The sequence below is a fragment of the Dermacentor albipictus genome, chromosome 3, assembly GCF_038994185.2.
Source record: "Dermacentor albipictus isolate Rhodes 1998 colony chromosome 3, USDA_Dalb.pri_finalv2, whole genome shotgun sequence".
NCBI lineage: Eukaryota > Metazoa > Arthropoda > Arachnida > Ixodida > Ixodidae > Dermacentor > Dermacentor albipictus.
The window spans coordinates 168,055,429-168,078,809 of NC_091823.1; the positions used below are offsets into that span (position 1 = coordinate 168,055,429).

The 23,381-nt window shown below is 44.6% G+C and overlaps 1 protein-coding gene across 2 annotated transcripts in view; it reads left to right on the plus strand.

The window, feature by feature from the left end:
• Window positions 1–23,381, plus strand: part of LOC135896296 (probable glutamate receptor) — a 101,716-nt gene that overhangs the window by 43,224 nt on the left and 35,111 nt on the right. Inside the window, exons 1-3 of one of the 2 annotated variants that reach the window (XM_070534834.1) lie at window positions 6,046–6,105; window positions 13,915–14,015; window positions 15,276–15,366. In XM_070534834.1, coding sequence (XP_070390935.1) covers window positions 6,085–6,105; window positions 13,915–14,015; window positions 15,276–15,366 — 213 coding nt within the window. In that variant the 5' untranslated portion in view covers window positions 6,046–6,084. Of the gene's footprint in view, window positions 1–6,045; window positions 6,106–13,914; window positions 14,016–15,275; window positions 15,367–23,381 lie in introns of those variants that run through there. The other variant, XM_070534833.1, reaches the window with a different exon arrangement.

The following is a 23,381-nucleotide window of genomic DNA, read 5'->3' on the forward strand; positions in this document are numbered from 1 at the left end:
GTGTTCTTCTGCTCAGATGCTCTCAGTTCCTTGCATTGAGTGCATCTCCAGCTCTACTAGCATACTTGGATGGGAAGTAGATTGAGCCACCCTAATAAAAATATCAAATACCTGCCAGAAGCTATCATATGACTATTTCACAGAAGGAGAAACCACAATTTAACATTATAAAAATAACGTTCAATTCCAAGTCACTCTCCGGCTTCTAAGACGTAAGGTGTGCACCCCGGTGGTACACAGTTAACGGCCTTTATTGCTCTTTGCTTTCGCTTCGGGAGGCACGAGCGGTTCCAATGAACTGGTTTCATGAGCATGCACGTAAACGATAATGACTTCTTAAACATGGGATTATCTTCCCCCAATGCTTCCTCTTTCCGGAACGCAGAAGGAAGCCATAATTCTAAAATTAGGCGTAAAAATAGATAAAAGGAAAGAGATGAAAATAGGGCCTGCTTCATGTCAGCATTTAAAATACAGAATCACAGTGGTTTGTATTTGCACCCTTGCATTCATGCGCTGTTAAATCTAAGCTATTAAAGCTATTAAATGTTAAATGTATGTAAGCACCTAACCAAGCATGAGATGTTGCTTTTTACAGTGAGCACGGGCACTATGTTCATTGCAAGTATGTATCATGTCACTAAGCAAATATACGATTCCATTGTACCACTATTATTTTATAACATGGATATATCTCTTTAGAGGCAAGACAAAAAGCAGTCACTTCTCACAATCAGCTTTTTTAAAAAAATACATTTCTAACTTTTCAATCACACTTGCTCCTATGCGTTTGCCTCCGGAGAGCATACTTGATTTCACTTTCCCATCAGAGACATTACACAAGTATGCCATGTTAAGATGACTGCCTAGAGCACATGAGAATTTTCATCTTGGTGCGACGTATTGTATTTTGATTTTGTTCACATTTAGGCGAATTGTACACCCAATATACCCAAAATTCCAGTTTTCTTGTCCACATTGCATGACAATGTATTTTGATTCTTTGGCGGGCGCTCCTCTGCACTACGTGAAGTCGCACTGGGCTGGCTCTTTAACATCCTTGTGTCCTGGCAGCTGCCCTCTTACGTTAAAAATATCGTGTGCAAAAGTCAACGCGAGGACAAGGTGTAAAACTACATCAAGACAGTCAAGGTCATGACAGTAAAAGAAAGTCTTAGGTCTCTGTCTTCCTAATGAAATACATGCGAAACATCTAAATGACTGCAACAGTCAACTGCTAAACTAACCTCAATTTTTAGATTTAAACAAAAAATAAATAAGCCGCAGTTCATCTTCGTTCAGCACCAATGGTAAAATACTCCTGCTAGTAAATAGAATATTGATCATTGTCAGATGTCATAGGTCTGTCATTAGTCTGGTGTGCCGCAATTAAACACCTCTTGGGATACATCCTAAGCCCGTGCCCAGTGTGCCCCCCGCACAATCTCTTATTGTGCCACTGCTCAAGCCATAATTTGAGAGGATCATATATGCAAACGTGATGCTCAGTAGGCATGAAAACATGGTCCTCCAGTACAATGGGTATGACTGGATGTGCCTAGAAGAAAGTGCAACACGGCTTGTTATGGCAAGCTTACCCACATTTGAACACGTTTACTAAAAGCCATGAAGTTATTTACATTTATGAGGTGCGCAATGAAGTTTTTCTTTCTTTATTGATTTATTTAAGACAATATTCAGGTTGTCATAGGGTATACGGTTAAACGCATGCGTTTGCCTGACTTGGCCGTGCCACCCATACAGTGGCAGCAATACGACTGCCACTACAAAGTTGTGGGTGAGTATAGAACGATAAAAAATCCAACAAACGGTGGTCACGTGGCTTTGTATGCATACGGTGCGTGGGCCATACGAGGCAGCACTAGCTTTTGGTGTACTTTCGCACTTTAAAACAAAACAAATATTTCTGGGGTTCCACTCGCAAGAAACAATCAGATTAAAAGGCACGCCGGAGTGGGAGAGCCCGAATTTATTTTTGTAACCTGGGATTCTTTTAATTGCACATAACGTGAGTAAACGAGCGTTTGTGCATTTTGCCGGGATCGAAACGGAGTCGCCTAGACTCCGTTTTGATGGCGGCCAAGATCCAACCTACGATTTCGAGCTGAGCTGTGCCAAGCGATAGCCACTACGTTACAGCTTGGCAGCTTCCTCTTCCTGGCGTTTACAGCTGCTACTGTGATGGCGTGCATAGTTTTTCTTCTAATTTCGCCGTGAGCAAGCCGGGAAACGGAGAAGGCCATCAGTAGTGAATGGCCTTATTCGAAAAGGAAGTAGAATATCTTTCTCCTGCGTGCCTCTGACAGGAAGAACAGTTAGATACGCCGTGGCGATTAATTCTGTTATTTTTTTCTAGGCTTCTTGCTTTTTTTCGCATCGCTAATGATATTGCTGCACGCGTTAAATAAAATTCCACTGTCGGTCAGCATTGCCGTTTTCTTTCTTTCGTCCCAGTGTAAGGTTCCGTTGGCTCAACGAATGAATGGCAGTTACGCGATAGGGTTCCACTTCCTTACCATGAAAGCGTTTCGCGCAAGCCACTTTCATGTCCTTATGATTTCGATGTATGCAGTCGAACGGCTTTATAATTAAGTGCTCGGGACGTTAGAAACCATTCGCTACCCTTTGTTGCAAATGTCACGCACCGTACTGCTCACACTAAAAAAGGCTATGTACGTTCAACAAACGAAGACCTTTATTTACCATAAATTCAACAGAGACTTAGGAAAAGGAACCTCTGATTAGCTTGTGGACACTTTGTATGACAGATTGTGGGATCGCAGCCAACTTGATTGCACCGAGGTTCTCAGCACGCATTAATTCAGCGTCAGTAATTTAGTGTCTCCAGAGCCTCGCACCTCCGGAATCAACAACTCAACTTGAACGGCGAGTCAAAAAGTAAAGGAACCGCTGACGCATACTTAGGGCGCTGGACTTTCTGGGTTTCAGTTTTTAAATAAAAAAAAGGCACTCTGTGCTATAAGTGTTTAAGTTCGTCACTGGGGAAAAAAGCGCGGAGCTTGGCACGATATTGTCTAAGAAAAAAAGCAAACGTGCAAGAAAGATCGAACGGAGCCTCATTATATCATGCTGTAACGCGCCGACTGGGAGAAGAAGATAGAATTTTATTGCTGTTCAAATGGAGAGAAACGCAATGAGAAGGCAATGAGGCGAGACGAGAGGTTTAGGTAAACGGGAAAAGATAAAGCCTCAATAAATTATCACTTTACGGATCCGTAGCAGGCCCTTTACTTGTCCTCTTGTGTACACTTACTTCGTGTCGTACCGTGTATATAACCTTAGTGTATGACACTAATGTCGCACCAACGCCCGGCGCATGATTTATGAGCGTCACGTGGTCTTCACTTTCATATCGCATGTACTTAGTAGATTGCATTGAACCTGAACGACATCAGAACCCTTCAGATAGGGCGGTCGATGTGTCTAGCCATGGATATATCTCAGTGACTTTGAAAAGTATCGAAATATTCACAACGCCAGACACATTTGCGCCCACTGGGATTTCTTTTATCTCGATATCACGATTCGGCAGTGCGTGCAACAATTCTTTATGGCAATAAAACCAACTTGAACCTGCGTATTAAGTCTGTACATACAACAAGTACACTTGTACTAAATCACAACGAAGCGCTTCTAAGCTGTTGTGGGTGTATGGGGTTGTTGTGCGTATAAGGTGGCTTCACCTTTTTCGTTCAGGCAGGAATTCGTGGGCGTAGCTTGGAAGGATCCCTAAGTTTCGGGCACCTTAATAAATGAATCTTTAACTAATAATTTAAATGTCATTCTCTTTATGTGTCATTCAGAACAACTTCCATTTGCATCCAATAGCTCTTGCTTAATAGCTAACTGGCTAGCTAGCCACACATTGCATTTTGAGTAAAAAGAATTTTGGTTTCTTCAGATGCATCAACTTCCAAATACTACTTTGAGAGTGTTAGTTCTATCAGTAAGTACATTTTATTTGCATAGTAGAAGTCGTTTTTCAAATGCTTGGATAGCTACTTGGTAGATAAGTAGAAGTTGATGGTACCTGCTGCAATTTAGTAGCCAATTTTTTATTTGAACCTTTTATGAATTGGTTTACGTGAGCCTGGAGCCCGTTTTTGCGAGCTTTACGTTACAGCATTAAAGTTTCCGCAAGGTAAATGTGGGCGATCCATGAAAAGAAACCTAGGAATGCTTGTATAATGTGGCACATTAGGCATAAAATGTTCAACTTTCATTTCTTTTTTCTGAAGGAGAGTGAGTGGCTCCTTAATGTTTCCTCTCACTTTACCAAGCTAAATGAGCTTCTTGCTCAAGTGCTACAGCCATTAAGATGAAACAGCCACTTCTTGGTAATAGGTCTCTTCACCACACAGACGAATCCTGCGGATCTCAAAGCAGTTAAAAGTGACGAAGCTGTCTAGGACGTGACTTTGTTTAGGCAGTAAGGAACAGCGGAATGGCACGAAACATGACTTCGTCAATAGAATTCTTGGATGTTCTTCAACAAGACACTTCACTTGTGACGCTGCTGTCGCGTGTCTGCGAAGGGTCCACAGTGATCACCTAAGTAATCGCAGTACTTCCACCAGCCACCCTAAATGCCCTACTTGTGACAAAACTAAGCTTTGTGTTTCATGCGTTGTACAATGGATACAAAAGCAACACGCCACCAGTAATGCCGTAAGTCTGAAGCCCGACATAGCTGATGCACCTAGGCATACGCCCAACGGCGTCTACCTTAACTAAGATGCCGGTTGTGAAATTCGCTTTAACTTTTATTTTATGAATTAATTTGTTTATTTATTTGTTTATTTATTTTACTCACAAGGCATGCAATGAATTACAGAGCGGAGGAGCTATGATCACATATATAAGGAAAAAAAATAAAACAGAACACAATGAGCACATATGTACTAAGCATGTCATAAAATAAGCTCGTACAAAGGATATGGTGATTTTTGACCTACGAAGGAAGAAAAAGAAACAATATAATGCGCAAACTGAACAGATATGAGCAGAAAAATATTTAGGTTATACTGGCGAGTGATATGCGAAAGAATTGGTGTCTGTAATGCTAATGAAGCAGGACGGTGGTTCCAGTCTTCATGTTTTAGCGACGAAGGACTGGGAATAAGCGACAGCGTTATGACTCGGGATGCTAACTTTGTGCATGTGATCTATGCGGGTAAGTGAAGCTTGCTGGCCTGATCCAATGTGCGTTGAATACGTGGTTGTTGTAATACATTTTATGAAAAGGACCGAGGTGCGTCAGTTTTCGTCGAGTAGCGACCAAAAAGAAAGTTTAGACTGGATTTAGGGCTGGTTACAGAATTTATCGAAACACCGTTAAGGGACATTAAAAAAGCAATGCATTCCTGCGTAGTTTTATCCCACCCCTAGGAATGTGCTCAGTCACCTACTCGCTTAGCTTGCTGTGTTAAAATTCACCTTAATGTGTTAGCAGCGTCTAAACACAAGCCAAAGTGACATTTTACCCGAAGTCAGGCGTTTTTTTCGAGCTTGTGCGTGGCGTATGGGTTAAAATAAAATTTTAGTAGATAGTACGTTTTACGGAAAGTTCTATGAAAAATCAATTCCAGGTGTTTGTGAAACATATCCTCAAAACTCTTCAATTTGTGCGAATTTACTTCGGTGTTAAGGGCTAAAAGACCTAAAAGCATTTTGTGATACTGTTTTATAATGAAAGCTCAATGTTTGGGCAACGGGAAAACATAGAGTTAAATATATTGCGCGAAAATGCTGATTTTTTTTTTGCAAATTTTTTGAATATGTCTCACGTAATCCTTTTTGCCGGGTTGCAAAAAAAACCCCCGAAATATGGAAAAAGCCACGTGACGGAGCGCTTGCGCAGTGCTATTGTGCTGCTCCCAAGCGTGCGTTCGGTGAACAAGGTCGGTTCTCGTCGGATGACGGAGAAAATGCGTGCTGCTGGGCGAGCGCTTCTGATGAGATAAAGAACGCCCTGCCGCTTCCTCGTCGCCCGTCAGGATGCAGCCGACCTTGTTCACCGACAAGATACAACAAACAACAACGATGGGGCCAAGGGCCGGCAAGGTATGCCGCATGTCTTTAGCGTAATGACTATTTAGAAAGGAAGCCTGGTGTCATCTCGCGGAACGAAAAGCATGCGATGACCATGCTCAAAGATGTGCGCAGCTGCGACCTTGCCTGTTTGCCACAATTGGGGACGCAAGAATTGCTATCAATGGAACCATCGCAAAAAAAAAAAAAATGTCGCAATAGTACTAACCTAACGAAGCATCTCATGTGGACACGTGGCCTCTTTTATATTTTCCGTAGAAATTCAGTACGCTCGGTTTGTCCACTCGGCCCCACCACAGCATTCCTAGCCCTTTAAAAGAGCACTGGTGCAAAATTTTTACGTTCAGTAAACTACAGCTTGTAAATTGTGAACGCATACTTCATAGTTGCCGTGAAATGTTGACACTATAGCACCAATAGCATACCCTTGTTCAAGATATTGTAATTATCAGCATCGTCAAACAGCTCAAAATGGCAAACCTCAGATTATTAAAAAAAAAAACCCCGCAAACTTATGAAATGGCAAGGACACGTGGTGGCGCTGGCATGTCACATTCGAAGCGATCATTGAATCTATGTATATTGCTTCGTGCAGAAAATATTTTGTTTAAAAATCAATAACCGAAGGAAGTCTAAGAAAGCAATCATCCTCTGTCGCCATCTCTTGAGGCACTCGGTTGCCATAGCACCTAAATCCCGGCGGTGCATTAAATTCTCCCCGTAGAAATTTCTGAGATGTTAGTCTATCATTCACAAAACCAATGACGAAGCCGATGCCAGAATCAACCGTGTCATTGGCATACGAGCCGCCGAATGACCGCTGCCCTCATAGGCTGACAACGAATACAGTGCGAACGATAATCATGAGTCATGGCAATGCAACAGCCTTTCGCGCCGACGATGTTAATATGCGAAGTCGTTAAGCTGGATATTCAAAAACTAGCCGCAGAAGGAGCGCTTTGCTCAGACCAACAGCATCTTTAGGAATCCTTGCGCTTCTATTGTTTTTTCTTGCAACTGGACCAAAACCGGATTCCGGAGATAGGACTGCTGCGCTTGCGAGATGTCCATACCAAGCTTCACACGATGTCCGTGTGATGCCAGTCTCATTTCACCGGAGTACCAGGCATAACGGAACAGTCGAATTCGCCAACACGCTACCGCTGCATGCTCTGCTCGTTGGAATAATACCGAAGGAAAACAAAAGACGTTTCGAGATCTTAGTGGCTGGCCTCCCCGGCAATATTTGGTGCCCCTATTGACAGAGTTTGCCTTTTAGTGCGCTGTCCTGAGCTATGTTTTTATCGGGCCTACAAAACACTGCGATGGGAATAGTGCGCATTGAACTTGTTAACAGTGTTCCAGAGTGAAGGGAAAGCCCGTTGTGGGTAGAACAATAAAAAAATCAGAGAAACTCTAGTCACATGGAGTAACGTGCATACAATGTGTAGGTTATGCAAAACAGCACTAGCTTTTGCTCTAGTTCCGCAGTTTCAAAAAAAAAATTCTGAGGTTTTACTAGCAACAAGACCATCGGATTAAAATGCACGCCACAGTGGGAGAGTCTGTACGCATTTTGCACACCTGGATGTCTTTAACGGGCATGGGAGTATAAGTACACGAGCATTATCGCATTTAGCCACCGTCAAAATAGACCTCCCGCGGCCGCTATCCAACGTAGGATCTCGAGGTCAGCAGCGCCACGCCATAACCAATGAGCTACAGTTTGGCAGCTTCCTCTTCCAGGCGTCTGCAGCTGCTACTGTGATGGCGGGCATGCTTTTTCGTTTAACTTCGCCGTGAGCAAGCCGGGAAATGAGGAAGGCCATCAGCAGTGAATGGTATTATTCGAAAACGAAGTAGAATATAGTTCTCCAGCGTGCCTCGGATACGAAGATCATTTAGATACGTTGTCGCGATTCATTCTTTTCTATTTTCAAGACCTCTTCTTTTCTTCTTGCATCGCTAGTAATATTGCCGCGTCTGTGAGATAAAATTCCGTTGTTGGGCAGCGGTGTTGTTTTCTTTTCCTTCTTTTTTTTTGTGCCAGCGTAACGTTCTGTTGCCTCAACCAATGAATGGCAGTTACGTGCTAGGACGCGTCCTGGCCCGCTTTCTTACCATGAAAGCGTTTCACGTATGCCATTTTTTATGCCATCGTGCTTTTGACGTATGCAATCAGATGCCTTTATAATCAAGCGCTGGGAACGTTTAAAATCCTTCATTGTGCAGGTCCCTTGGTCGCAAAGGTCCCGCACCGTACCGCTCATATCAAAGAGGCTGTTCAACAAAAGAAAACATTTATGTAATGAATTCACAAATGACCCCAAGAAATATGACGCTCATGTATAAACTTTTTGGGACAGATTACGGGATCGCAACCACCTTTATTGCACCGAGGCTCACAGCATGCTCTACGGCGAAACGCAAACGTTGCGCAAAGCAAAGCTGGGTATCGTTGAATTGCCGCTATCTGCCGGGCCCCCTTCCGTCAAAATTATGGTTTCCTTTGCAGGAACTGAACAACTGTTTCCTTCGTTGATACTCCCGTTCTTTCTACTTTATAACGGCTTTGAAGACGCGGTTGGTCGTCATTTACATTTACAGAGCGTCGTCATCAACTGCGACATATTCGGCAGCCGCCGCACCCGCTATTGCGTTGCGGCAAGCTGCGTATGGGTGGAACGATTCCTGGAGCACTGCGGCAGAACTACTTCCGAGATCGGCACCTTCCTCAATTACGTCGCTGCATGTAACCGAGGTGCGCTCTGTTCACCTTGGTGACGCAGGAGTCATGAATAGAGTGATCATGGCTATGACCAGAAAATTTTGGCGACATCGAACAATGTTTATATAGGTGCGCTATGGTATAGAAAATATCTTGGGATCAAGTTCAGCGTGAGTAAGTTAACTTAGTGTCTCCAGAGTCTTGCAGCTCCACAAACAATTATGTTTTTGCAGCGAAGCTGCTAGTCTCTCGTTATTCGGCATTTTTCGTGTACTCATCCGCGGGTAAAACGTAGGCCGATTTCGGGCGTAGTGCAATACCGGACCGACCCGCGACAGAGGTGAGTCAGGCTTCAGCTTCAACCACTCAGCAAAGTCAGGCGAAAAGTTCATACATCATGTGGAATAACGCATACGACATACATAACAGCATTTGTTTCAATAAAGAACAAGCATGAAACAAGCATGAGAGCGACATATTTAATGAATAGCCCGCGAGAAATCCATATGGGCGTTCCATGCCGTTTCTCGATGCCTGTAGCGTAATGGTTTCAATATGGGGCTCACGTACGAGAGGTCTTATGCTCGAATCCTGACGTTGGAGAGCTTTGATATTGTTTTTTTTATATACGCAGTACATTGTTTAATATGAAGAGCTTGCAAACTCGCGAAGCCACTCGAAGCCGGAAACACTAAGTTTGGGCAAATCCATGCACTTCCCTTAATATACATGCTGCCTGAACCACCCCGCTTCCAGCTCGGGTAGACGACCCCGTTGCAGCAGTGCTATGAGAAGATCACGCAGATTTAGGGCTCCCGAGGAACGGCGTGAATAGGAGGAATGTCGAAGGCAACAGAAACGTCAATATCAAAAACGGCGTCGCGCACGCGCCACAGAAGAAGATCGTGCCGAAAAGCCGAGCGCCAGCCACCAGCCCGCCAAGGCGACGATGAGCTCCGGCAACCTGAGAATGCTGTGAAACGATAGAGGTACCAGGTAGCTAGACTATCACCTTCATTACTCTTCCTATGCCCATCAGTATTCATAAGCCCATCAGCAGGTGCAGCGGCTTTTCAACAACCTCGCTGGACATCCACCTTCACAGGGCGGGGATGGCAAGGGAAGTATTTTTTTTAAGTTGAGGGTCAAAATGAAAAAAAGAGAAACAGCTTAAGCACCCTGTAGTATAAGGTTTCATGTTCTTCAGTGGAAAATAAGCCCAGAAATCGACACGGGCTAGTCTAAAGAAAGAACTAAACGCGCAAGAAGGATCGAATGGTGCCTCATTATTTCGCGCCGTAGTTCACCGCCGAGTGGGAGAAGATAAACCTTTATTGTTTCTAGGCCTGAGAGAAATAAGGCTGAGAAGGCAACGAGGCGTGGCAAGATGATTAGATAGGCTCGAAAGGATGGAGTCTCGTTGAATCATCACTTAAATGATCCATTGAAGACTCTTTACTTGACATCTCGTGTACATTTCTCCGTGTCGTCCCATGCGTATAACATTAGTGCATGACCCTAATGTTGTTCTAGCACCCGGCACATAATTTGTGAGCCACACTTGGCCTGAACTTTCATATCACATGTACTTTGTAGATTGCGAGTGAAGGTGAGCGACATCAGAACCCCTCAGAAAGGCTGATCAAAATGTCTAGCCGTGGCATTCGAAAGTATCAGAATATCCACAACTCGAAACAAATTTGTGCCCATCTGGACTTTTATCTCAGTGTCATGGTCGGGAAGTTCGCGGAAAATTCTTTACCGTAGATAAAAACAACTTACACACGCTTTTTAACCCAGTTGATATCGCCAAGTACAAGTATACTAAATGAGAAAATAGATTTAGGCTGTCGTAGGTGTACGGGTTGTAGCGCATATAAGTAAGGTGGCCTGACCGTCCTCGTTCAGGCAGGAGTCGGTTGGCGTGGCTTGACGAAGAAGGCGTAATTTACCGGGGATAATAGTTTAAAAATGATTTTCTGTACATGTCATTCATAGCCATTTCCATTTGGAGCCCTTAGCTCTTGCTTAAAAACTGACTGATTAGCTAAGTACTGAATACATTCTGAGTGAGAATAATTTTTTCTTCAGATGTATGAACTCGAAAATACTACTTTGAGGTTTGTAGGCCAATCGGTAAGTACATTTTGATTATGCGGAGTTGAAGTTGTTCTTCAGATACTGAAATAGCTCCTTAGTAGCAATGTAGAAGTTCAAGGCAGCTTCTGCAAACTATTAGCCTTTCACAAAATCCGTGCATTTTTGTTATTGATGCTCTATTTGACAATACGTTCCCCCTTTTGTATTTGAACTGTTTGTGAATTGGTTTGTGTGAATTTTGAGCCCGTGTATATGAACCTTACGTTACAGCTATAAAGTGTTCTGTAGGGTAACTGTAGGCCACCCGGAAAAAAGAAAATAGCAAATGGGCGTCTAGTTAATGTTTCATCGCACTTCACTAAGCTAAACGTACTTCTTGCACGAGTGCTACAGCCAACAAAACGAAACATCGCCACTTCTTGGTAATAGGTCTGTTCACCACACAGACGAATCCTGCGGATCTCAAACTAGTTAAACGTGACGAAGATGTCTAGGATGTGACTTTGTTTAGGTTGAAAGAGACAGCGGGATGGCACGAAACATGACTTTGTCAACGGAATTCTTGGATGTTATTCAACAAGACTCTTCACTTGTGACGCTGCTGTCGCGTGTCTGCGAAGGGTCCACAGTGATCACCTAAGTAATCGCAGTACTTCCACCAGCCACCCTAAATGCCCTACCGGTGACGAAACTAGGCTTTGTGTTTCATGCGTTATCCAATGAATAGAAAAGGAACACGCCACCAGCAATGCCGTGAGTCTGAAGCCCGACATAGCTGATGCACCCAGGCATACCCAAAACGGTGTCTACCTTAACTAAGATGCCGGTTGTGACATTCGCTTTCGAGTCTAATAAATAAATAAGTAAATAAATAAATAAATAAATAAGTAAAGAAATAGATGAATAAATAAATAAATATTTTTTCTTTATTGTAGCCCCAGGGAATGCAATGCAATCGAGAGGGGAGGGGCTATCATCATATATATAAGAAAAAAACTAAATGAAACAGAACACATTGAGCATGTGGACTAATCATGTCATAAAATAAGTTCGCGCAAAGGATGTGGTGATTTTAGACCTACAAAAGAACCAATAGAATGCGTAAGCGAAACAGATATGAGCAGAAAAATATTTAGGTCATAGTGGTGAGTGATCTGCGGAAAAGATTGGTGTCTGTAGTGCTAAGAAAGCAGGAAGGTGTTGCAGTCATGACGTGTTTTTGGAATGACGAACTGGGAATTAGTGACAGTGTTATGAGTCCAGCTGCTAAGTTTGAGCATCTGGTCTAGACGCGGTGAAGGAAGGTAGTCTGATCCAATGTGTGCTGAATATGTGAGCATTGTGCTGCATTTTATGAAAGGGACAGAGGCGCGACAGCTTTGGTCGGTTGGTGGCTAAAAGAAGGTTTAGACTAGATTTTATGCTCGGAACGTTGGCACTGCGGTGATAGACAGAATCAAGCGAGTTGACCGATTATGCACTGCTTCAAGCCTATGGATTTGTGCAGCGCGACCGGGGTCCCATACTGACGAGGAGGATTCCAGGTTAGGGTGAGCATAAGTGAACTGAAACTGTTTAAGTGAAACTGTCTTTTGAGCGCCTGTAGCACAAAGTGAAAAATTTCGTTTTAAGAAACCAAGTATGTGATTTACATTATATAGCATAGAGTCGGCATGCAGTTTCGAGGAAATATTGGTAGCGATGTGAACACCGAGGTATTATACAGTAGTTACAGAATTTAGTGAAATACCGAAAAAGGGATAAATAAAAGCACGAAATTCCTGCGTAATTGCAGCATGTCCAACAATCTTTGGGATCATTAAGCTTTGCAATCTAGAAGCGATTCTTGTAAGCAATGGTTATGGGGTAGATTCAGCTCAATGTTTGCCATGTTTTTTCCGAGGTACAGGGCTCAGTTCGGTAACGCAAGAAACTCTGAATTCAAAAATTTCAGCCAGTTTCTTTTGACATCATCTCCAAAAAGAAGCTTCCAATCGGGAGACAATTGCCACTATTGCCTGGTAAAAAACACAGAGGACGCGTAAGCTTCCCCTTTAAGAGTTGAAGGAGATGGCAATCAAAGATCCCTGACTGCTTCTCGCGCTGGCCGGCAACTGAAACTTCTGTAACCGGAATGTCTTCCTGGAAATGTTGGCAGCGAACGACGCTATGTACAAAGTCGAGCTTTCTGGGCGCGCCGCTTCTACTAAAAGAGACCTAAAAGAGCAGCTGGAAAGGGTTTGTATTTGACTTTCCGCGTGTCGGGAGCTTGTGCGCAAGTCGTACTTCACGAATTTTGTGACGCATTTTACGGATGGCTTGCGTGGATCGGGACGCGCGGAGCGGGATGATTTTTTTCATACGGACAACGCCACCGTCGCCGGCACCAACGCCGCGCTTTCTGCAACACGGGGCACGTAGCGTTGCCGCGCTAATATGTGACTATAGGCGTATATTTAGGAATACAATCATTACTACATTGCAATCGGCAAGCCAGCAGCCGTGACTTGGCGAGTGAATGCTGGTGACCCAATTGCCTAGTGCAGCCAGATGGATGGCCTGTTATTCTTCTTTGTGCGTCACATAAAAAGAATTCCCTCACTGACAGAAGACTCTCAGGTAGTTACAGTGCCGTCATGTTTTTTTCATTTCGTATGTGTACGTGTATACGGATTTTAATAGAGCTAAAGTAAATTGACAAGATCCATATTTCTCCCCAGTCTGTAGCTGGATAATTATAAAAATCATTTGCTGTATTTTTTCTGAATATAAAATAGAGAAAACCTCGTTGCGATACCTAGTTCATTTGTGCATGTCTATGCATATTTGGATTAATTTCATATGGTGACAGCATTTTAATTCAGTTATACGCCATGTCATTTCAAAGTACAATTCAAAAGCACAGTTGCTTCTCAACTACACAGCTTTGCGGATGTGTTGGCCAATTAATTGCAGTATTAAGAGGCTCTATTGGTTTAATCTTTTTCTTTAAGATGAAGCCGCTACTGGGTGTTACCGTGGTGAATGGCGAAGTCGTCTTTGATGGCTTGGCTTGGTACATCGTTCAGACTCTGCAGGAGTTCCTGCGGTTCAAGTAAGTTATTATAAATATTGAAATATTCAATTTCAAGAGTATGAATCTGTAAAATACAAATACTGCCTGTTCGAAACATGATTACGTAGGAAGAACATAAATAAAATTACGAAAAGAATTATGAGTGAAGTCGCCGTTTCATGTGCGATTGGAGTGCAAGACATGTGGTTCGTCTGATAGCGTTTGTTCAGTGCACTCAGTCCATGGGTGTAGGAGAGCAATCCTCGCACACTGCGCGAGCTACAGATGGCACGTTGCACAGATATCTCCGGCAACCCTGTACCGAGTGTATGTCTATGGAACGTTATGTACAAGCATGCCTCCAAGCCTTTGGTGCACATATTGAGCAACTCCCGTAGAGGTGGCAGCAAAGCCGCAAGTGAAACTTACAATTTTTAGACCACCATTTTCACTGCGCGCTTACTTTTCGGACAGCCAGTACTCGGAGTAATCAGAAGTTCCGCAGTAAGAACTATCAGGGTCACCCCTTAACGAATTAAGATTCCATAGTAAGATATCCGCAAACCAGTTGATGCTTTCGAGATAATAATGAATTTATAGACAGCATGCCACACTTTGAGAAAATAACTGTCAAAAAATACAAAAGAAAAATTTCAGCGGTAGATAAGTATATTTCTAGAGATATGTATAGCAGTCAGCAGATAATGACAGTTTGCGGAATAATATGTGCATGCGCATGTGCTCCGGCATGGGCCCAAGAAAAACCAATAGCTGTTGCTTGAGTATTTAGGCGAAGGCCAAATTGTGGAGTTCGATCGAAGAATGAGTTAGGCTTACATACCCTGCGATCCGGTCTGGTTCGACCCGTCTTCGCAGGCAGGTTGTGTGAGCATGCAGGCGCATAAATTGGCAATTTTATATAGGCTGCAATGCCTATTTTCTCTCATCCACACTTAGTACTGGAAGAACTCACGCGCTTTGTAAGCGACTGTGCAGTGGAGAAAAAATTAAAACCTTGGGGCAGGATTCTAGCCACCAGCGTGCTTCTGCCCGCAAATTATTAGGACTTTATGCACAATGTTATATGCAATCTGATGCGATTCAATAGCAAGGTGGGATGTTAGGCTATTCAAATTCGTGCATGCGTATTGAGCAGATAAAATAAAGCCTGAAATTTTATCATGGCTTCATCAGTCGTCAGGTGTATTTCACAACGCGGTGATAAGTTTTGGACGCAGTACGAATGAGTGACAGGAACATGGGTGAATTGATTGCTTCGCTCCACTGACGACACTGCAGCATGGAGCTCCACACTACGGACGAGCAGATCTGGTCCGGTCGACGTCCTACCGGAGAATGGGGTGGTCCACTGGGTATGCTTGAGCGAAATGTGAGTCCTCATAGTGTGCTTTTTCAAGCATGCGCAAAGCTCTCGCGGCAACATCGACGCTAGGCGCCCTCTAAACTCATATTTACATGCTATCTTGAATGCTGTTTTGACATTAAGCAACGCTAATCCATGCTTGACAGTCTTTGATAAAGAAGAGTTAAGTGCAAGTTACATATATCGAAACCACGTACCCCAACTGCAAAATAAAAGATGTTTTAGAAGAGCGGATTTTGTAAGCGTAGAAATTTGCATGTAAAGTAGCCTGAAAGCACTGGATGCCTTGAACAGAATAATAAATTCTTAGACAGCATGCTACTAAGTATCAAAAACTGCCAGGGAAAAATTTCAACGGGAGACAAAAAAGATAGAAGTGTATTCTGTATAAAATATGTTTCAATTGAAAGCATGAAATTGGCCGTTTTAGGCTTTCAGTTAGAGCAAATGCCAGCAAACGCTTGTCATAACTTCACAATTTGCTTCAGATTCGAGAAACATTCTCTCTTAGTCTCTGTGCGTACTGTCGACCTAGATTTATGGAAAAGCAACACAGCAGGGACAGGTTCTGGCAGTGCTGCTAAAATTATCATGTGGCACGCCGAACACAAGTAGACCCCAACAATCATCATCATCATCAGCCTGGTTACGCCCACTGCAGGGCAAAGGTCTCTTCCATACTTCTCCAACTACCCCGGTCATGTACTAATTGTGGCCATGTTGTTCCTGCAAACTTCTTAATCTTCTCCACCTACCTAACTTTCTGTCTCCCCCTGCTACGCTTCCTTTCCCTTGGATTCCAGTCCGTAACCCTTCATGACCATCGGTTATCTTCCCTTCTCATTACATGTCCTGGCCATGCCCATTTTTTTTCTTGATTTCAACTAAGATGTCATTACCTCGCGTTTGTTCCCTCACCTAATCAGCTCTTTTCTTGTCCCTTAACGTTACACCTATCATTCTTCTTTCCATAGCTCGTTACGTCGTCCTCAATTTAAGTAAAACCCTTTTCGTAAGCGTCCAGGTTTCTGGCCCGTAGGTGAGTACTGGTAAGACACAGCTGTTGTACACTTTTCTCTTGAGGGATAATGGCAACATGCTGCTCATGATCTGAGAATGCCTGCCAAACGCACCCCAGCCGATTCTTATTCTTCTGATTATTTAAACGTCTCATGATTCGGATCCGCCTTGACTACCTGCCCTAAGTAGATGCATTCCCTTACCACTTCCAGTGCCTCGCTACCTATTGTAAATTGCTGTTCTCTTCCGAGACTGTTAAACATTACTTTAGTTTTCTGCAGATCAATTTTTAGACTCACTATTCTGCTTTGTCTCTCCAGGTGAGTGAGCATGAATTGCAATCGGTCCCCTGAGTTACTAAGCAAGGTAATATCATCAGCGAATCACAAGTTACTAAGGTATTCTGCATTAACTTTTATCCCCAATTCTTCACAATCCAGGTCTCTGATTACCTCCTGTACAAACGCTGTGAACAGCATTGGAGAGATCGCATCTCCCTGCCTGACGCCTTTCTTTATTGGGATTTTGTTGCTTTCTTTATGGAGGACTACGGTGGCTGTGGAGCCGCTAGATATCTTCAGTATTTTTACATACGGCTCGTCTACTCCCCGATTCTGTAATGTCTCATGACTGCTGAGGTTTCGACAGAATCAAACGCTTTCTCGTAATCAATGAAAGCTATATATAAGGGTTGGCTATATTCCCCACATTTCTCTATCACCTGATTGTTAGTGTGAATATGGTCTATTGTTGAGTAGCCTTTACGGAATCCTGCCTGATCCTTTGGTTGACAGAAGTCTAAGGGGTTTCTTATTTCATTTTACGATTACCTCAGTAGATACTTTGTAGGCAGTGGACAGTCCACTGATCGGTCCATAATTTTTCAAGTTAGTCCATAGTTTTCAAGTGAGGCTGCGCGCATACTGCGCAAGGCCGAAAACATCGGACGCAAAAGCGCTGTGGTGATCAAGTGGTTTCCGGCCCATATGGGCAGTGACGTGTCGGAACGCGGGAACGTGAACCACAACGAGACGGCCAACTCGGCTGCGCGAGGACTAACCAATCGCGCAGCTGCAAGCACGGCCGACTCGGAGTGTTGGTCGCGGTGCAGTGCCAAGGACAAGATGACCACCTTCAACGAAATAGTGAAGTGGTACAGACTTCACAGAGAGACGATGCTGCCAACTCACCCGGGGCTTACCCGGAAGGAGGCAGTGTTATACAGGCAATTACAGACGGGGTTTCTGGTCACCCTGGTGCTAGCTAAGCACGTGTGTCCGAGCGTGTACGTGAGTGACGTGTGTAGACTGTGCGCTAAGGAGAGAGCCACCGCTGCTCACATCCTTTGGGACTGTAGTATAAGTCCCCGAGAAGCCAGCGAGAAGACGGCGATCCCGCCGCAGCTAGAGGCTGCAACGAGAAGCTATGACGAAGATACACAACTCACGGCCGTCCAGCAGGTCTCGGCAGCTCTAGAGAGGCAGCGACCTCGCGGAACCGAGGAGAAGGAGGGCAGCACCCCCAGGAAGGGGGCGGCGGCCCTCTCGGATCCGTAGTAGTAGCGAGGAACCAAGACCTCGAGGAGCACAATGCACGAGACTGACGTAGTGGCCGCGTCGCGGTTAAAGCTTGTCCTCCCTGCGTGGAGGGAGCCTAACCAACTCTGCAGGCATTTTCACTAAAGTTGTTCTCTCTCTCTCTTGGCGTCTCCTTTCTTATGGATTAGGATTATGTTATCGTTCTTTCAAGGTTCCGGTACGCTCGAGGTCATTAGGCATTGTGTATATAGGGTGGCCAGTTTTTCTGCTGTGCCTACCATCCTTCATCAAATCTGCTGTTATCTGATCCTCCCCAGCTGCCGTCCCCCTTTGCATAGCTCCCAAGGCGTTCTTTACTTCTTCCGGCGTTTCTTGTGGGATTTCTAATTCCTCTAGACTATTCTCTCCCGCAGTATTGTCGTGGGTGCCACTGGTACTGTATAAATCTCTATAGAATTCCTCAGCCACTTGAAATATCTCATCCATATTAGTAATGATATTGCCGGCTTTGTCTCTTAAAGCATACATCTGACTCTTGCGTATTACTAGTTTCTTCTTCACTGCTTTTAGGCTTTTCCCGTTTCGGAGAGCATGTTCAATTCTATCCATATTATATTTCCTTATGTCAGCTGTCTTACGCTTGTTGATTAACTTAGAAAGTTCTGCGAGTTCTATTCAAGCTGTAGGGTTAGAGGCTTTCATACATTGGCGTTTCTTGATCAGACCTTTCGTCTCCTGCGATAGCTTACCGGTATCGTGTCTAACAGAGTTACCACCGACTTCTATTGCACAATCCTTAATGATGCCCATAACATTGTCGTTCATTGCTTGAACACTAAGGTCCTCTTCCTGAGTAAAAGCCGAATACCTGTTCTGTGGCTTCATCCGGAATTCCTCTAGTTTCCCGCTTACCGCTAACTAATTGATTGGCTTCTTATGTACCAGTTTCTTCCTTTACCTCCTCAAGTCTAGGCTAATTCGAGTTCTTACCATCCTATGGTCACTGCCGCGCACCTTGTCGAGCATGTCCACATCTTGTACGATGCCAGGGTTGCGCAGAGTATGAAGTCTATTTCATTGCTAGTCTCGCCATTCGGGCTCCTCCACGTCCACTTTCGGCTATCCCGCTTGTGGAAGAAGGTATTCATTATCCGCATATTATTCTGTTCTGCAAACTCTACTAATAACTCTCCCCTGCTATTCCTAGAGCCTATGCGATATTCCCCCACTGACTTGTCTCCAGCCTGCTTCTTGCCTACCCTGGCATTGAAGCCGCCCATCAGACTAGTGTATCTTGTTTTGACTTTACCCATCGCCTATCGCACGTCTTCATAGAAGCTTTGGACTTCCTGGTCATCATCACTGGATGTAGGGGGGCAGACCTGTACGACCTTCAATTTCTACCTCCTATTAAGTTTCGCAACAAGACCTGCCAACCTCTCGTTAATGCTATAGAATTCCTGTATGTTACCAGCTGTATCCTTATTAATCAGGAATCCGACTCCTTGTTTTCCTCTTTCCGCTAAATTCCGGTAGCACAGGACGTGCCCGCTTTTTCGCACTGTATATGCTTCTTTTGTCATCCTAACCTCACTGAGCCCTATTATGTCCCATTTACTACCCTATAATTCCTCCAATACCACTGCTAGACTCGCCTCACTAGATAACGTTCTTACGTTAAATGTTGCCAGGTTCAGATTCGAATGACGGCCTGTCCGGAACCAGGGATTCTTAGCACCCTCTGCTGCGTCACAGGTCTGACCGCCGCCGTGGTGAGTTGCTTCGCGGCTAATGGGGATTGACTGCCGGGGTTTGACTGTTGTATTCATATAGGAGGCTGTGGCCAAGTACTGCACCAGGATGGCCAATCCTGCTCTGGTGAGATAGTGCGTTACCGGTTCTGGTCAACGGGATCAGGCCACACTCCAGGCCTGTTTAAGCAATTTTACCAACACGCGGATTTTTTTGATTCGGTGAAAAATTGCGCGGCACCAGGATTCAAACCACGGTCCTTTTGCACGCGAGGCGGATACTCTACCTCTTGGCCACCGCAGGAGTTCCACAATAATTTCTCGACTTGAATTGTTAACGCGAGAAGCGAACTTACAACTCAATTCTCTAAATGACGTCACAGCATTTGCACGCAATTACGGATCATTTCACTATAAGTATTCTTGGGAGGATCAATTTGATGTATTTATTGTAGTATGGAAGAATGCTGAAGTTGGCCGCTTTTTGACAACATAAAACTGATGTGCGAATAAAAGAATGATGCGAGATGAAATCCTCACAGGATTTCTGCAGTTTGCCACAATATGCAATATTCATTTGCATGTTATGTACAAACGCATTAAAAAACGAAATGTTCTTCACGGGCATTCCCTTGAAATGTATTTGCAGGATGACACCAGTTTCGAGATAATACGAGGTCTGTTAGAAAAGTATCCGACCTTTGTCCGAAGAAAAAAAGAAAATTGGCATAACTGGAGCGTTGGAAACTTAATCACCCTCAAAGTAGTTACCTTCGGACTCCACACTTCTCAGCGGTACTGCCATTGTTGGAAGCATTCCGAGAAGGCCTCTTTCGGAGTGGAGTTTAGCTCAGCTATCGTTGCAGACATAATGTCCTCTTTTGTCTGATATCGCGCTCCTTTAAATGGCGTCTTGATTTTAGGAAACAGCCTGAAGTCACAGGGGGCCATATCAGGAGAGTAAGGAGCCTGTTGAACTACAGGAGTCTGGTTTTCCGCCAAAAAGATCTGAATCAAGTGCGAGGAATGTGCAGGAGCATTGTCGTGATGGATGCACCAATTTCCTGTTGACCACAACTCTGGTCTCTTGCGCCGCACAGCATCACGTAGGTAACAGAGGACATCCCTGGTAGCACTCTTTGGTGATTGTTTGACCCTGTGGTGCGTACTCGTGGTCTACCACACCACGGGAGTCCAAGAAAGCAGTCAGCATCACTTTGACGTTGCTGCGCATTTGGCGGGTCTTCTTTGGTCTTGGCGACGTGGAATGCTTCCACTGTGTCGACTGGCATTTGGTTTCCGGGTCGTATCCGTACACTCTAGGCTCGTCACCTGGGATTATAATGTTCATGAAGTTGGGGTCACTGTGTGTGGAATCCAGCATCTCCTGTGAGACTTCAACGAATTTGGCCGCAACTTTCTTCATGGCCAAATCTTCGGTCATAATGGAATGTGATGAAAAATGCTGGTGCCCACCTCTCCCGCAATTTCTCGGATAGTCACGCGACGGTCCCGCATCACCACAGCGTTCACTTCGGCAATGACCTGATCATTTCGGCATGTTGATGGCCGACCGGAGCGTTGCTCGTTTTCCACCGATGTGCGGCCGTCTTCAAACCGGTTGTACCACTCCTTAATCTCTGTGCTGCTCATAGCATCGTCAGCGAAAGCCATCCAAATTTTCCGAATGGTTTCCACTAGGCAGTCGCCCAGTTTCTCCCAAAATTTGATGCAGCAGCACTGCTCCAGTCGCTCCGACATTTTCCTTGCAATAAAAAACTGGCGACAGCAGTGCGCACTAACTCATTCAAACGCTGCATCCCAGCGACTGACGCTATCAACAGGCTGGAAAAAATTCGGACAAGCGCACGAAGGTTCAAGGTCGGCTGATGCAAGCGCACTTGTTTCATATCCATGAGGTGTTCGAAAAAAAATAAGGTCGGATACTTTTCGAACAAACCTCGTATTTCCCAAAGAGTGGGGCGAAAAAAGACGTGCGTTCCACGCAATTTTGTGCTTCAACGCATAAAAGAGCGTTTTTTTAAAGGTAAGCCAAACAGTGCATTTTTATGGCGACTTTGATTGCTCATATCTCCAAACTAGCGTCATTCTTTAAATTCATTTGAAGTGAATGGGCCTTGCAAACTCACCGGCTACAGTTCGTAAATTGCAATATGTGCCGCCCGCATGAGCGTCTTGTCTGGAAGCGTTTGGTGAGTTGCGACACCATGTACCCTAGCACAAGGAGGTTGGATCCCGACCCGCGGTTAACCATGCACGGCTGAGCTGCCTCTGGGGAAAAGGTAATTCAGGGTGTAGAGTCGATGCCGAGTATTGATACCTGTATGGCCCCTCGGCGGAGGGAGACACATCTCTTTGCCTCGGCTGCAAGTAGACGACACCCCCGGAATGACCCAAAAGGCAGAAATCGGTAATTGATTTGCATGCACTCTTCTACAATTATTGTCTTTCTTTCTCATTTCAGTCTTTCATAGCATCTCTGTATTTTCTTTTACTTCCGGTTTTCCGGACCACAAGGGTTAATCTTGTGTAGCTGCCAACCTTGGCCATGCCATATTAGGTCATAGTAGCGGCGTACGCTCTCAGGACGTGCCTTTTCCAGGGCCTGCAGAGTCCCCGTGTTGGGCTCTATGGTTGGCGGCTGGCGTTGCTGCGGAAAAATTTGCCTATACTTGTGGCAAGGTATTGCCCCCCCCCCCCCCTCCACACACACACTCCTTGGTCGCTCTCAGAAACGAAGGCGCACCGAAGAAATCGTCAAAAGTTTCCACAGTTTTATGTGACACAATCTTCGAAAATAAAGAAGGCCGCGAGAATGATCACCTTTCCTGGTTGCGAACTCACTAACTGACGCTTTTGGCCCAAGATATAAAGTCTCCAAGTTGGCAAACGGGGATCTCTTTCTGGAACACCACGATAAAAAGGAACATGGCAAGCTACCTAACCTTGTGTCTATTGAGTACTTTCTAGTGAGTGTGACCCAGCACCGTACCACAAACACAAATCGTGCTGTCATTTCCGATTGTGGTCGGATGGAGCTAACTGATTGCTGGAGTGACCAGAACGTCATCGATCTGAAACGATTAAGAGGAGGCTGGACGGAAAAGAGATTCATACTAAATATCTAACTCTATCAAGTGTACTACCAGATATTGTTGAGACATGCTACGTAAAGATCCAGGTCAGCCCATGTATCCTTAATTCCCTCCGATGTTTTAAATGTCAGAGATTTGTTGGAGCAGTTGTGAAGCGTTACCTTGGCACACCACTGCTGTTTGTCTGCGTAGTATGTAGAATACACATAGAGAGGCCTTCGCCTGAAATGTCCTTGTGCGCCATATTTAATAACCTCTGAGAGGGTTGAGCATTGTCATTGCCTCACATGTAACATGGCATCGTGGCATAAGTATATAACTATGGAGCTGTACGGCCCAAAACGACAAGCGGATAATGAGGCACACCGATGTGACGAACTCCGGAATAATGTTTACACCGTTGTTTGCTTTAACATGCCCCTAAATCTGAGTACATGAACGTTCGTGTTCCTTCCCGGTCGAAATGCGGCTGCCTCCAGTAATGCTATAGCCGCAAAGCCACGGGGAGCACATAAGTGAGTTGACATGCGACTGCTTCCGTACTGTCACCTAGACCTTGCGGTGCGCTTTAATTAATGTGGTTCTGCTTCTGCATG